Source organism: Hyaena hyaena, unplaced genomic scaffold (assembly GCF_003009895.1).
Source record: "Hyaena hyaena isolate Hyena2069 unplaced genomic scaffold, ASM300989v1 scaffold_350, whole genome shotgun sequence".
In the NCBI taxonomy this organism is placed as follows: Eukaryota; Metazoa; Chordata; class Mammalia; order Carnivora; family Hyaenidae; genus Hyaena; species Hyaena hyaena.
In genome coordinates, this window is record NW_024080980.1 from 542,455 (window position 1) to 559,205 (window position 16,751).

A 16,751-nucleotide genomic window follows, 5' to 3' on the forward strand; every position below is an offset into this window, starting at 1 on the left:
TCCCCAAAGGAGTCCTTTCCTCCCTCAATTGCATAATATGGTTCTTTTTTTAAGTCAGAACTACAAGCTGGTCCTGCATTTTAGTACACGGGCCATTGAAAAGAAATACTGGGGAAGTGAAGCAAATTTTCCAAAACATAACATCATTGGTGGATTAAGGGCCTAGGATGGATTCCAGAGTGACCCACAAATTCTTTGAAACTCGTAATGGGGCTTAAGTACTCAACATTCATTTGCTAGAACGCATGGAGACGTAATACTTTTGCACTATGAATTTTAAAGTAACTCTAAGAAACAAAGTTATATACGTCTCTTATTCTTTTGAAAAGAAAGAAGCTCTGAGGAGATTGGAAAAAAAGGTGAACCGTGACGTACACTGTCAGAGGAGAAAGAAGATGGTGGTGATGGAGTGTCACATGACACCTGACTGCACCTATCACCCAACAGACGCCACCTTGTGGCCCTTGTTTCTTCAACATCTTCAGGGCCAAGGAGAGCTACGGTCCTGAGGTGACTGGGGACAGGATGGACAGCCAACTAGCCATCTGTGACGTATGCTCAAGGGTTAGAGAAGTGGTGTTTTAGGTCCTGTATCCATAGAGTCTGAAAATCACTACGAGGACTTAGCGCTCCAGCCCTCTTATCAGTGCACGCGCAATCGACATTCTGCCTGCTCAGTTGCTCACACCTATCTTCATCACCGAAAACTTAAGAATTTACAATCCTGATTTAGCACCCAGCACGCCCCTGCACTGCACAGGACCACAAGCTAGCCACAGAATTCAATTCAAATCGCAAAAGGGATACAGAATGCATTGATTAATTTGGGCAAAGCCCAGAGTGTATGTGAGAAAAGACTGTACTCTTTTCTCCCATAACATCCTTTCCCCCAGATCATCAATCTCTGAGCACCGACTTTCCATCTCAGGAAAGTGAACGTCATCTGAGGCAGCCTATAAATCACCTTGAGAAGAGTTATTCATTGTGGGCAAATAAAAATGTAAGCCAGGCAGATGGTGAAAAGCTCATTTCTCCTGGTAAAGTTTCACGGGAGGAGGCCGGCAAGGGGTTGTGAAATCTGGGGCCACGTGTATAAGCGGAGAAAACATACCCCCCAAAACCAGAATATTAAAAAAATATCCTACCACATCGTTACAGTCTCTTCAACTCTTCACCTCTGGTTCAGATCTGACTTCCTCCCTCTGTGGCAAGAGCAGTGAGAGGAAGGCAGAGGGAGGAGGAGGAGGAGGAGAAGGAGGAGGAGGAGGGAAAATCCATACTAAACACTGCAGTGTGTTTAAAACCATTCATTCACCAGGTTCAAAGTGCTGGATCCTTTGAGTGCTGGTGCCGGGTAGAACAGATTATACCACTGGGTGCTGATTTTTTTCAGTGGCTCCAGCTCACAATCGTCAAATCCAAGGTGGCCACCTCCCTTTGTGTTTATGTCACAAAGCCACACTGGCTGGGGGAGGGGAGAGAAGGGAGGCCACACGGTGACCACTCCTAAGGCTATCCCTAAAGACCTGCTTACTCCCAATGAATGCTGAAACCCAACGAAAGTCCTGAGACAGACACTACGGGCCTCCAAGAAGGTAGATTTGGGGCCTTCCACCATATTCCCTCTCTCTCTTATAAAAGCAACACCCCGCTAAGAAAACAAAACCTTAGTATCACCCACGAAAAGGGAGAGAGGAAGAGAAGTAGGATGGAAGGATGAGCAAGTCCTTGAAAAAGCAGCATACTCTGAAATGAATCCCCAAAAGCTGCAGAGGAAATTACACCGCCGTCATGCTCCATAGTCGAGAGCTCACTCATGATGCTAGAAACCAAGTTCAAGGAGCCCTTGAAAGATGCACATACGGCTCAGGTCTGTGTGTGATGGTTAAAGTTCTTGTTGGTTTGTTAAGAGAACGGAAAGGGCAAAAAAGTGAGTTTTTTTTGGCAAGAACAACAGCACTCTTAGCCATGGGCCATGGGATGCACAACACACTAGACGGTCATCTCGATTGCTACAAGCCACAGGTAGATTCGAGGTCACATCCCCCAGGACCTACATAGTCTTGGCATTCTGACCTGGAAATGTCACTTGTGTAAAAACCATTTCTTCTCCTTCTAATCCCAAAATATATTGTGCATTGTGAAATATGCAAGGAATTAAGAAGCTGAGTATCTTAGCTCAGGCTGCCATAACAAAATACCATGAACAGGATGGTTTACACAAGAGAATTTATTTTCTTTCTTTTTTTCCCAAAAGTTTATTTATTTTGAGAGAGAGGGAGGGAGAGAGACCAGGAGGGGCAGAGAAAGGGAGAGAGCGAGAGAGAGAATCCCAAGCAAGTTCTGCACGGTCAGCACAGAGCCCGATGCAGGGCTTGAACTCACGAACTGCGAGATCATGACCTGAGCTGAAAGCAAGAGTCGGATGCTTGACTGACTGAGCCTCCACCCAGGCACCTGAGAATTTATTTTCCTCGTAGTTCTGGAGCCTGGACGACTGAGGTCAGGATACGATCATGGTTGGGTTTTGGTGAGAGGGCTCTTCCTGGTTTGTAGAAAGCTGTCTTCTCACTCTATCTTCCCAGAGCAGAGAGAGGGGTCTCTTTCTCTTCCTCTTCTTACAAGACTACAGTCCTACTGGATGAAGGAACTGGATTAGGGCCCTCCCTTACAACCTCACTTAACCTTAGCTGCCTCCTTAAAGACATTACCTCCCCGATGCCGTCACATGGGGCTGGGGCTTCAACATATGAATTTGCAAGTGGAGGCAGGCACAACTCAGTTTATACTATGAGGTTATAAAAATCTGCTGAACTAAGGAGTTCTCCATTCAATATCCAGCACATAGTAACTCAATGTTCGATGAATGAACAAATAACTGGGTAGATGAACAATTACTGACTTACTATATTCAGACACAGAGCAAACTCAGGAGGGAGGAGTGTGTCTGCAAAGGCAAGTAACAACCTGAATCCTTGTGATTTTTAAGAAGTCCTAAGGATCAGGGGCGCCTGGGTGGCTTAGTCGGTTAAGCGTCCGACTTTCGCTTAGGTCATGATCTCGCGGTTCGTGGGTTCGAACCCCGCGTCGGGCTCTGTGCTGACTGCCAGCTCAGAGCCTGGAGCCTGTTTCAGAGTCTGTGACTCCCTCTCTCTCTCACCCCCCTGCTCACGCTGTCTCTCTCCTAGAAATAAATAAAAAACAAAAAAAAATAAAAAAAAAAAAAAAAAAGAAGTCCTAAGGATCAAATAGCAAAGAGGCATATCTTCGACATTTGCCTGATGGATGGATTACTTTCCTTTCAGACCAACAGCCTGAAGAACAGAAGAAAGACAAAAACCCAGATGATCAAGCCCCAGCACATTCCTAGCGTCAGGACCTAAATCTGCCCTCAGCGGTTATAAGAAGAGTCCCACATATAATCTCCACCATCTAGTGCCCTTTGGATAGGTGGTCAATGCCAATGGATAGAAATAGGCCAGTGAGGAAAGCCTTGAGCCTGGAAAGGTCCAGAACATGGGCCAATAATGAATCTTCTGTCACAGCAGCATACATAACTCATATGCCACTCACTAAGTTAAACTTACTTCTACCGGGCTTTCCAGAACCACTAGAGAAGAGCAAGGAATAGCAACAGGAACAAAGGAGAAGCTTGTCCTTTAGTCACGAACAGTACAAATAAACCTTATCATTCCCATTCATTCATCAAATCTTTACAAAATGTCTACTATGTGCAGAGTACTTTCCTAATGTTTTGGAATCGTCAAAGAGGAATCAGGGATGGGGGTCTACCCTCAAATAATCTGGTCTCTAAGATGACATGCTCAGGTTAGAAAAGCCCTAGGGAAGCTGAAGATGATTTCTGCACAAAGTAAAGCTGCTTGGGGATTTAGGGACCCAGGGGTCACCATCTGTGACCCCCCAAAGGCAGACTCCTCCCTCCCCTTTGCTTAACAGAAACCCAATTCTGAGATCCCTAGGACTTGATATCTTGGACTCAGATAAGGGACACTCTCTACAGCCACAGAGGCAGACTCATGATTGCTCTCAAGTCGCTACGGAAATCCAGTTGCCAACAATGAGTCACAGGTCTTGGCGTGAGCACGTGATCTGGTCTGGCTATGACGTAACAGAAAACGTGTGTGGGGACCAGGGGCGGGGGGCTGCCCTCCCCGCAGAGTCTTGAAAAAGAATAAGAGCCTTTTTTTTTTCTTTTAATGTTTTATTTATTTCTAGGAGAGAGAGAGAGACAGCGTGAGCAGGGGAGGGTCAGAGAGAGAGGGAGTCACAGACTGAAACAGGCTCCAGGCTCTGAGCTGGCAGTCAGCACAGAGCCCGATGCGGGGCTCGAACCCACGAACCACGAGATCATGACCCAAGCAAAAGTCGGACGCTTAACCGACTAAGCCACCCAGGCGGCCCCCCCCTTTTTTTTTTTAAATGTTTAGAATAAGAGTCTTTTATAAGAGCCCCCATCTCTTCCTACAGCCTAAAGGATTCTGTGATGAGGCTGTCATGCTTGGGATGGTAGTTGTCATGCAGTAGTCATGAAGTGACACGTCTAAGGATGTAAGCCAGTAGTAAGAAGCATAGAATACACACACACACACACACACACACACACAAAGCAGAAATAATCAGTTTTTACATGATAAAAACACCTGAAATGCACCCGCTCGGTAAATTTTTAGGTCTACAGTATTATTAACTGCATATACACTGTTGCACAGTGGAGCTCTAGAACATTCCCACGTTGCACGACTGAAGCTTTAAACTCTTTAAACAGCATCTCCTCAATTCTCCCTCTCCACCACCTCTCTGACCCTGGCAACCAACAGTCTACCTTCTGTTTGACTTTGACGACTTAGATACCTCATATAAATGGGATCATGGACCGGTTTACTTCACTCAGCATCCTGCTCTCAAGGCTCATCTGTGTTGCAGCATATGACAAAATACATACCTTTGGTCATAAATACCTACACATCTATGTATCATGAAAATGAAGAAGAAGGAGGGGATAAAATTGGGTTGAGGGGATTACACTGGCCAGGCTTTAATGTGCATTGTCAGAGGATTTCAAATTGACAGCATCCTGTGTTTTCAGGGAGTTCAAAAGTTCAGGGCTAAAATGACACCTCCACCAAGGGCACAGAAATTCTTCTTGAGCCAAATGCAGCTGAATCTTTTATATCTGTCTCTTTCGTTCATTTGTAAAACAATTTCCTCCCTTGGGGAAGTGGGGGAGAGATGATGATGTGCTTACTTAAAAACTCAATTTTGCAGTTTTCTAAACAAAGCCCATTTGTCTAAATGCTCAGTACTTAGAGACATTATAAGACGTCTGTCTGTTAAAAAAAGGGGGGGGGGGCACCTGGTGGCTTTGTCAGTTAAGTATCTGACTTCAGCTTGTGTCATGATCTTGTGGTTCTTGGAGTTTGTGGGTTCAAGCTCCATGTTGGGTTCTGTGCTGACAGCTCAGAGACTGGAGCATGCTTGCGATTCTGTCTCCCTCTCTGCTCTTCCCCCACTCATGTTCTGTCTCTCTCTCTTTCTCAAAAATAAATAACCATTTAAAAGAAAGTCTTTTTGGGGGCGCCCAAAAAGTCGGTTGAGAGTCCGACTTCGGCTCAGGTCATGACCTCACGGTTCGTGGGTTCGAGCCCTGCATCGGGCTCTGTGCTGACAGCTAGCTCAGAGCCTGGGGCCTGTTTCAGATTCTGTGCCTCCCTCTCTCTCTGATCCTCCCCTGCTCATGCTGTCTCTATCTCTCTCTCAAAAATAAATATTAAAAAAAATAAAATAAAAGAAAGTCTTTTTGAACCTGCTAGATTTGGGGGGATACAGGGTGTGTGGTCTTGACAGCTTTGTGGCCACTGCCGTACAATGTCTATAAAGGAATAAGCAACAAAGAGGAAGCAGCAGCGTGCCTTTGACGCACAAGCTTAAATACCCTCTGCTCAGGGTCATGGAAAGAGCCTAAATGTCCATCAACTGACGAATGGATCAAGAAGATGTGGTTTATCTATACAGTGGAATGGTACTTGGCAATAAGAATGCAATGTGGCCATTTGCAGCAACGTGGATGAAACTGGAGGGTATTGTGCTGAGCGAAATAAGTCAGGCAGAGAAGGACAGATACCATATGTTCTCACTCATATGTGGATCTTGAGAAACTTAACAGAAGACCATGGGGGAGGGGAAGGGGAAAAAAGTTACAGAGAGGGAGGGAGGCAAATCATAAGAGAACAAACTGAGGGTGGATGGGGGTGGGGGAGAGGGGGGAGTGGGTGATGGGCATGGAGGAGGGCACTTGCTGGTATGAGCACTGGGTGTTGTATGGAAACCAATTTGACAGGCTATTATATTTAAAATATCAATAACATAAAATTCAAGTTAAATATCACCGAAAAAATGGAGGGGGGGCGCGAAGCACTGATTAACATGACCACATGCATGAATCTCAAATGCATTACACTAAAAACAAAAGAAGCCAGACTCAAAAGGCAACACACACTGTACTACTTCATTTATGTGACATTCTGGAAGAGGCAAAGCTACTTAGAAGACAGATGAGGGCTGTCCAGGGCTGGGGGGAGGGGCTAACTATGAAGGAACACAGGGGAATTTTGTTAAGTAATAGGATTACTCTGTATTTTAATTCCTTAAAAGTGACAAAACTGCATTTTAAATGGGTGGTTTTGGGGCTCCTGCATGGCTCAGTCGTTAAGCGTCTGACTTTGGCTCAGGTCATGATCTCACAGTTCATGGGTTTGAGCCCCGCAGCCGGCTGTCTGCTATTGGCACAGACCGCCTTTGATCCTGTCTCCTTCTCTCTCTGCCTCTCCCCTACATTCTCTTCTCGCACGCGCTCTCTCTCAAAAAAAACATTTTAAAAAGGGGTGAGTTTTACTATTTATGAATTATGCCTCAATAAAACTGACTTTTAAAAAAATGAAGGTTCTATGTGTAGCAACATGGATGGACCTTGAGGGTGTTATGCTGAGCGAAATAAGTCAGGCAGAGAAGGACAGATATCATATGTTTGCACGTATAGGAGGATTAGGAGGAACTTGACGGAGGAACAAGGGGGAGAAGAAGGGCGGAAATGGTGGGGGAAAGGGAGAGAGGCAAACCATGAGAAACTCTTGAATGCTGACAAAAACTGAGGACTGATGGATGTGGGGGGGAGGGGGGATGGGCATGGAGGAGGGCACGTGTGGGGATGAGCACCAAGTGTTATGTGGAAACTAATTTGACAATAAACTATTTGTAAAAAAAAAAAAAAAAAAAAAAAAGAAGGTTCTGTCCTTCCAGAAAGGTAGGTGGACAGGGTCACACACGACTGTCTCCATGTCGCCCTCTGCCATCTGGTTCCGACAGCGCAACTGGTCTTGATTTGTGGCAGGAAACAGAAACCGCACCAGGTATTTCAATCAGAAAGGGGGTGGATATGGGAATCTTACAGAATCTCTGAAAGGCGTGGAGGTGCAAAGACCCCTTCCACTTTTTATTTCAAGGACACACCACCGTAGATTAAGGAGCCATGGTCCCAATGCTGGGAAGCCGCAGCTGCTGCCGCCCCCACAGCCCCTCCCGCCATGACCTGCCCACCAGCAGCACCAGCAAAAGGAACTTGGGCTCCATGTCAGGCTTCCAAGTCTCACACAAATGCATTTATGAAACCGATCGTGTGTTCAGACACCTAGCTGTGCGGAATTCCGGGACTGTGCTATTGTTAGGTGTCCCATCAGGGAGGTCCAGAGGGTCAATCCTGGCATCTGCCTCCTCCCTGTCCTACCACAAGGATATTCTTTCTGAAGACAGCACAACAAAAACCTTTTTCTAAATCTCAATTTCAAACGGTGCAAAGAGAGTTGAAAGACTGCTAATGGGTAAAACCAAGATCCTAACTCATTTCATTATGGAAGAGTATTTCATTTCCACATGCAGTGAGTTCTAGCCTCAGCAGAATAAAATTTTAAGATCACTGCGTTTGATAATAGAGCCAGCCACAGTTCTACTCTGACTCATATATTAAATACACACTGGTCTTTGAGTTTTATTCTGCTGGGAATTGAATAGACTATGCTTGAAAATGCATTCATTCTCCAGGTATCTGTAAGTTGTTTTACAGTTAAGCCAGAGCTAGAGGAGGGGAGTGTTTGATTCATAATAAGAAAGAGGTTTTTGTCCCCATTCTGGGCACAGAGCTCCTAGAAGTCTTGCAATTCCCTAAGGGATGAGAGAGAGAGACAGAGACAGAGACAGAGAGACAGACAGAGAGAGAAGGGGGGGGGAGGTGTTTTTTATTATGTTAATGAATGACATTTAGAAGGCCTTTAGCCCCTAGGGTAGGACACAGTTTCCAGGGGAACTAGCACTGATTAGACAAGGAAAACTTTCAGTCCCACCCCCTGACTTCCAGGGAAGGGAGAGGGGCCGGAGGTGGAATTCAATCACAGATGATTTAATTAATCAGCCCTATGTAATAAAGCTTCCATAAAACCCCAGAAGAACAGGGTCCAGAAACTTCCAGGTTGGTGAACACTTGGAGGGCTGGGGGGGGGGGGGGGGGGGGGGGGGGGGCATGGAAGTTCGTGAGCCTTCATCTCTTCCATCTGTTCCTGAATTACAACCTTGTAAACTGGTAACTATTTCTTGGAGTTATCTGAGCTGTTCCCGCAAATTATCCAAACTCACGTTGGGGTTGGTGGGAACTTTCGATCTACAGCCGGTTGTTCAGAAGTAGGGTGACCTGGCCTTGTCACTGGCTGAAGTGGTGGGGGGTGGGGGATGGGGGGTGGGGATGTGAGAGTCTTGTGGGGCTGAGCCCTTAACCTGTGGGATCTGACACTCCCCTCAGGTAGATAATGTCAGAGTTGAGCTGAATTGTAGGATACCCAGTCTGTGTCCAGTGAGTACTGGACCGAGTTAAATGCTTGGTGATATCAGCACACATAGATCGGAGGGAGGTGTACCTTTTATACCCTAATTATTCCTTCTAAAGACTTATATATGACCAAAGCAGTAAGCCAGAAGAAAACAGTTTATATTAAAATGTCACCATGATTACAATCCTAAGTCCCCGGCAGTGATTCACATAGTAACTCTATTCTCTGATTCAAAGGGTTAAGGAAGCTTTTCACGAGGAATATTTAGCCTCTAGGAATTTCACGTCATTTCTTCGTGGGTGAGTTCTCCAAATTGTACAGAAGAGAGGCAATGGAAACATTTTCCTTTTTCTGACAGGGAAACTATTGGGTGGATATTGCTAGCTTCTTCAATTCTTAAGACAAAAAAGAAGTGACACAGCACAATCGCCTAAAATAAAAATAGAAACCAAGCATTTGGGGCTGTGAGAATCATCTACACCAGAGCTGTCTGGGGAAAAAAATGAGAGGAGTCTCTAAGTCTCCCTTCTGAAAAAACGATCAAGACACCATCAGGCCACCATTACACCCCGTAAGTCCTTGCTCCTACGGGGACTTACCCAACAGCACTTTATGCTGCTCAGACGGGAGTAAACGTAAATATGACAACCTAAAATTAAAGATGTTCCTAACGTAAGGGGGAAAACGTTCTCCCTACTTCTTCTCCCTCAAAGTATTTTTAACAAGTTGAACTTGGAAGGTACTTATTTCTTGTGGACAGTGATACACTCTTCTGCCAAGGCTAGTGATTGGTAAAGCAAAGTGGGCAAAATTTTAGGTAAAAAGGACAGATCTGGCCTCTCAAGAGTCAGGGAAGGGCCGAAGAAACACAAAGACGGGTTCACAGAACGGGCAAGGTGGCCAGCCCTAATAAGTACGCTTACAAGGTTATGGCTTCGGTTAGCTCTTGCCCAAGAACGCTGCTGGGAATAAGAACCTAAAGAATTATTACGAAAGATCAAACCACTTACTCTTCTACTTTTTTCATTTTTCCCTAGAGCAAGACTTTAAATGTATTTATGATGTTGTGAACCCCGCAAAGGTTCGCTGAGAAGGAAACGAAGCATACTGCAGTTTTCGGCCCTCAGGTGCGACCCCATCCAAGGCTCTCAGGAGAATAGGGCAGTGGCGGTCCTACCATTTACTCAGTGGCCACCAACACACCTTCTGAGTCACCTTCACATCAGCTGCAAGGTGATCAACCTGAAACTCAGTGCACAAGCAGAGAACAGTGCTTTCAAGAATCTCACCTGCCCTGTTCATTTCATGCCCCGCAAAGGCACCTTATAGATGCTACCGAACTACGTGGAGGCAGGCTGATCCCACCTCTGGAAGAACTAAGCTACCACGTCCCTGTCACAGAATATAATCACGTGCAGCTTGGAAACATTTTCTCAACGGTATTTTTTTCTTTAATGTTGATTTTTGAAAGAGAGAGAGAGGGAGGGAGGGAGTGCGTGGAGGAGAGGCATAAAGAGGGAGACACAGAGACCGAAACAGGCTCCAGGCTCTGAGCCGTCAGCACAGAGTCTGACGCAGGGCTCCAACTCACAAACCATGAGATCATGACCTGAGCCACCGACTGAGCCAGCGAGGCGCCCCAGAAAACATTTTCGATTGACAATTAAGACCACTGGATCCAAGAAGCTGCCTTAGGGCTTTCAACCTTCCAAGGGAGATTTTATAAGCACCCTGCAGCTTTCAGGCTAAGGTGTTTCCAGTTGGAAGGAAGAACCACCCCTCACACATGGTTAAAGTATGTCTCAGGCCGGTTTACAAGGTCACGTCAATAGGACACATGCATGAAAAGAAAAAAAAAAATTCCCTCATGACACAAAGTAAAATCAACGCAAAGTAAAAATGAAGCATTCTTGTGGCTTCCTCCCAGCTGCCACTCAGAGGCAGGGACAGTCAGGAGAGTCCTGTGAGCAGATGACAATCCACGAAGCCTGCCAGAGCCCGGCCAGTCATGAAAATCTGCAGGGACTGCCTCTCCCAGACCAGGCAGGGCAGCGGTCCCCTGTGGCTGGGACCCAGGCTACAGAGCAGGGCCTCGGAGTGTCAGCCACTGTCCCTGGGGACCCTGGCCCGGTTCCGAGCATGCAGGGGGGAGCTTGTGAGGCGCGAGCTCATGTCAGCACGAACCACATGAAGAAGCCATTATCCGGGGGAGCGACATAATATATTGTAACTGCTCCCATCAGGTCAACAGGCATCATCTGAACGGGTGCATTTGAATTTCTCCCACTTGAGGTCCCAATGACTCCCATTTCAAGAGAAACCAGGAGGCCCCTCCTGGGCGGGATCGCAGTGCACCCATGGCAGTGGCCGGACACAAGAACTCAAGTGCCGGGCTCACGGGGCTGCTTCCCTCTCTCCGGGTGACGCTTCCGTTTCATAATTTGGCTCCTCTTAAGACGAAGAGAGGAGCGAGTTACAAATATGATCACTACGTTTCGGAACAAGCGAGAACACAAGCCACGCAGGTGCTGGGAGAGAACGCGCAGCTCACTTACCTCGGGCTCTGGTGGCGGGTTCTGCGCGTCTTCGGCGGCGTTGGGTACGATCGCCCAGCTTATGTTGGCACTGGCTGAGGGCACAGGGCCGAGTGTTCCATTTTTCAGCGGCTCCGTGGAATGGGACTCGGGCCCATGCCATCCCAGGATGTTCTCTGCAAGAGAGACCTAGAATGACGCCGAGGAGTTTCCAACTCAGGCACTTATGGCTCCAGAGATATTTGCACTCCACCGTGTAAGGAGCTGACTTGAAAGGGGCCCGTGAAGTGGTCAGTGGCCAAATTAAGTGGGCCTGTTTTGAAAGAGGTACCAAGTGTCCTATAGATCTGGGTCTATTTAAAAAATTTTTTTCTTAGTGTTTATTTATTTTTGAGAGACAGCGTGAGCAGGGGAAAGACAGAGAGAGGAGGAGACACAGAATCTGAAGCAGGCTCTAGGCTCTGAGATGTCCGCACAGAGCCTGACGCGGGGCTCGAACTCACCTTAACAGTGAGATCATGACCTGAAGCTGCAGTCAGCCGCTTAACCAACAGAGCCACCCAGGCACCCGGATCTGGGTCTATTTATAAACCAGTGTCTGTATATAGGCAGTACCAGGTTCACCAGAGGCTGTTGCTATCCCCCATCCTTGGTGGGAAAAAAAAAATCACATTCACCAGAGCCAGATTTTCTTAAAGGTGTTTTTCTTAATTTTTTTGATCTTCAAAAAATATTTATAATAAAGGGCACCCGTGTGGCTCAGTCAGCTAAGCATCTGACTTCAGCTCCGGTCATGATCTCACGGTTCGTGAGTTTGAGCCTCACATTGGGCTCTCTACCATTAATGCAGAGCTTGCCTCCGATGCTATCTCCCTCTCTCTCTGCCCCTCCCCTGCTCATGCTCTCTTTCTCTCTCTCAAAAATAGACAAACATTAAAAAAAATGTGTTTTTAATTTAAAAAATTAAAAATATATTTATAGTAAGAAACAAGTCAAATTTTATCAGATATGGGCTGTTCAAATCATGGCTTAAATGCCAACTGATGGAGCACCTGGGTGGCTTGGTTGGTTAAGGGGTTAACCCTTGGTTAAATCTTGGTTTGGGTTCAGGTCGTGATCTCAAGCCCTGCATCGGGCTCTACACTGAGAGCATGGAGCCTGCTTGGGATTCTCTCTCCTGCTCTCTGCCCCTCCCCCATTCATGTTCTCTCTTGAGCATGCTCTCTCTCTCTCTCTCTAAAAATAAACATTTTTTAAAAAAGTAAATGCCAATTGACAATTACCAGAGCTCTCAAAAGGTGCCCGCATCATGTGCACCTGCCTCTCCCAGTAGATGTGGCTGTCACCAAGTTGGGAAGCCCCTCACCAAGGACACATGTTCATTCCACCATAGCAAGAAACACTTTTATGAACACCCATTTGGTAAACCAAAAGCATTTTTCTAATCCTCCCTCAACCCTTGGGGGAGAAACAAAACAAGACTCTTTTAGTTCTAATACTGTTTATTTCCGAGTCAGGTGTTATTCCAGAATGTCTGCATATGCTTACTCGTGAGGTCAGGAGTGATCTAGGGGGTCCCTGTCCCTCTTTAGAACAGCAGTTCCACCATTAGAATAAGAAACGGTCTCAAACTCAGCTGATCATCCCTCTGGAGAGGGTGTTCTTGGTCTAAGAGCAGGGATAAGGGATGAAGAAAAGGTAGGCTGAAGTGGATACTGCCTCAGTGAACTAGAACTCGACCTCTCAGGGTCTCAGAAGTTCCATCTGTAAAGTAAGCATATCCATCAGCCATTTCATTATAGTTAGTCAAAGAAAAACCTTCACGGGTCCCCAGACTTTTAGCCCCTTGGGAGACTCTGGCTGATGGAAACAAAGTAACAGAGGCAGATCAAAGAGCTGTATATGTGCTGAGTGCTTGTCCCTGTGTACAGGATTATCCAACACAAGCATATTTTTATGCAGAATTTTTTTTTTAACCTGTCAAGTGTTAGATCACATAGCTGTGGCTTAAAAGTCTCAAGTGGCTTCTCGCAGCAACTGGAACATAATCTAGCTGCTTGGCTTGCAAGACTGCCCAGGCTCGTTTCATTTTCTCCTCATTGCTCACTGTGCTCAAGTCACGCTGGTAGTTTTCCCATCCCTCAAGTGAGCCAAGTTCATTATGGTCAAGAGCCTTTGTCCCCGCTCAGAACACCATCCCTCCAGATCCTCTACCTGGGGGAGAGCTCTCCTGAGTAAATCCAGGGGTCGACTCAAACATCACTTGCTCAGAGAAGCCCCCCGGGACCTTCCCAGCCACGGCATCATCCCCAAAGCACCCCCGGTCCCATCAGTCAGTTTACTGTCCTCATGGCACATATCTAAACTCACTATCTAAACTCACCCTGCTCATTTGTTTGCCCACTGTGTTCTCTCCTTCCTAAAACGTCAGCACCTGCGAGCAGAGACACTCCTGCCCTTGCTCATGGCTGTGTCCTCAAAACCCAGAATCTGGTCTGACAAAGATTATGCAGTCAATAAATATGCACCAAATGAACAGAGAACTAGTACGACTCAGAGACAGTACATTTCAAAAGGAATGGGAGTTTCACAACCTCCTAAATGTTAAGAAAAAAAAAAAACCCTAGAAATAGCAAAAAGACAGAAAATAGAACGGATGGTGGTTGCAAGGGGGAGGTGAGTTAGTGGGGGGTACGGAGTTTATCTCACAAGATGGCAAGTTCTAGAGGCTGGTTACACAACAGTGTGAAAGTTCTCAACATTCTACTGAGCTACATACTTAAAAATAGTTAATTTGGTAAATTTCTTAGTATGTGGGTTTTCCACATTTTTTAATGGCAAAATGGCATCTGTATATCAGTTCTTGATGCCATTTTAAAAACGGTGAGGGGAGCCTGCTGGCACAGTCAGTGGAGCATGTGACTCTTGATCTTGGGACTCTCGGGTTTTAATAACGAACCCCATGTCGGGTGTAGAGATTATGTAAAAAATAAAATTTTTATGGGCGCTTGGGTGGCTCACTTGGTTAAGCGACTGACTCTTGATCTCAGTTCTGGTCATGATCTCATGGTTTGTGAGTTCAAGGCCCGTGTCAGGCTTTGGGCTGACAGCAAGAGGCTGCTTGGATTTGTCTGTCCTTTCTCTGCCCCTACCCCATTCTTGTTCTCTCTTACTCTCTCTCAAGACAGATAAACTTTAAAAAAACAAAAAAAAACAAAAAAAAAACAGACTTCGGAGGAATCTCCATAAATAATAAGGTAGATAGGGATAGATGGGGCTGGATTAAGAAAACCAACCCAAAGTTCAAAACACCAGAATCTGCCGTGAGAAAGGAAGAAAGAGACTTCTGACACTTGACTTGCCAAACAGCTACTTCTCAGGTACTGTATTCAGCTACTGTATTCATATCTTAAATACTGGGCAACTGGCTCATAAATACAGGAATACTTTTAAAAAATATACAAGTTGTAAATTTCATCTAGAGTAATTAGGAAATCTTAAAAAGGCAATCAAGAGTCTGGATAGATCTGCCTCAAAATTCTAACACAGAATAAATGAGAAGGATGGTACTGACTTTGGGAAAAGAAATAGTATCTTCAGAAAGCTTAGAGGAAGAATACACCTCTCCAAAATTTCTAACGTAAGGCATCAGAGAAGACATCAGGAAAGGTGTATCATCAGTACAACACAAATAAAACAGCCTCTATGAAATGAGACCAGAACGCCGGAGGAGAAAAGAGGCTGAGGTGAAAAAGGAGACAGATGCACTAAGGAATTATGAAGAAAGCGAATCAGCATTAGTAGAGTTAAAATTAACACTGAAACTGGGAAGAGTCAACACCGTAGAAAGTCACATAAGTAGTATGTGGAGACAAGAAGTTCCACCAGGTACAGCTGCAAAGACAACAGGGAGACAGAAGAGAATCCCAAACATGCACAACAGAGGTCCAAGGGATCTGACGAACAGAGGTCAGGTTGATGGAACGCAGAAATGATGTCAGCAGTAAAGAAACAGCCTGAGCTAAAGAGAGAGCCGTGGGTACCTACGATATGATCTACCACATTCTGTCAAGGTCAACGGGAAAAGACATCTAGGCACAGCTCGGCAATCTTTTTTTAGGCTTTTCATGGTGAAATGTCAAACTCATAAGGAAATAAAGTATAATGAATGCCTAGCTCATGAAACTCGCCATGTTTTTGAATAACAAAAATCAAGAGAATATTTTCTGAGTCATTTAAGACAGAAAAGTTGGACTTGCCTCAAAGGAAAAAATAGTTATGAATTTTGCTACAATACTAAATGTCAGGGGAACAGGTGAGGGGAAGGATGCAAATATGAGTCTATAGATTTCAGAGATGGAGGTAAGGGGCCGGGAAACCATGCATCTGGAATCAAACTACCTTTCCTCTGTTAAAAAAGGTCAACATTTATTGAGCTTTGCAAAGCACCAAGGAGTAGTGTACACAACTTATGTCGTTAACTCATCTAATCCTAAAAACGACCCATAAGATAAGTCTTACCATTATGCCCATTTGACAGATTAAGAAACAGAGGTGCAAACAGCCGGTAGGTGGTAAAGTCAAGATTAACATCCAGACAGCCTGGCTCTAGAGCCCAGACTTTTTTTTTTTTTTTTTTTTTATAATGTTTTATTTACTTTTGAGAGAGAGAGAGACAGAGAGTGAGCAGGGGAGGGGCAGAGAGAGAGGGAGACTCAGAATTGGAAGCAGGCTCCAGGCTCTGAACTGTCAGCACAGAGCCCAACATGGGGCTCAAACTCACAAATCGTGAGATCATGACCTGAGTGTAAGTCGGGTGGTTAACCAACTGAGCCACCCAGGCACCTCTAGAGCCCAGACTCTTAAACTCTACACACTGCATGCTTTCCCATAGCATGCAGAGACTCAAAAGTTTCCACCTTCTGAGGGTTAAAAACAACTTGAGGACATGTACCAATACATGAGGAACAGAAGCAGAATTCGGAGCTCGAGGCTTGAAAAGTCCTTTGGATCAGCAGCGCGCAATGAGCCCAGTTAAACACAGAGCTGAGCAGAACTGGGATGAGGAGAGGTAAAAAGGACACTCCCCTTGGGTGTAAATTTTAAAGTTGCACCAAGATGCTCAGTCATCAAGATAAATGACATTTTCACACAATATTTTTAAACCAAAATAAATGAAAAAAAAAAGTCTCATAAGACTCCATCTCCTTTGCCTCACTGTGTTGAATCTGGTCTTTAATTTAAAATTTTTATATTTGTTCATCCTGGATTATTTTTGCATTAATTCTGGTTTAAAAACATTTCATTAAAAATCATTTATCTA

The 16,751-nt window shown here is 45.3% G+C and overlaps 1 protein-coding gene and 1 long non-coding RNA gene across 3 annotated transcripts in view; one reads left to right on the forward strand and one right to left on the reverse strand.

Moving 5' to 3' along the window:
• Positions 1–16,751, reverse strand: part of OSBPL10 (oxysterol binding protein like 10) — a 299,853-nt gene that overhangs the window by 54,282 nt on the left and 228,820 nt on the right. For both annotated transcript variants that reach the window (XM_039249825.1, XM_039249824.1), the window contains one exon: positions 11,450–11,604. In XM_039249825.1, the coding sequence (XP_039105756.1) occupies positions 11,450–11,604 (155 nt within the window). The remainder of the gene's footprint in view (positions 1–11,449; positions 11,605–16,751) is intronic.
• LOC120243604 lies at positions 1,507–3,710 on the forward strand. Its single transcript, XR_005531350.1, has 2 exons — positions 1,507–1,595; positions 3,306–3,710. It is a non-coding gene; the product is annotated as an uncharacterized LOC120243604 (long non-coding RNA).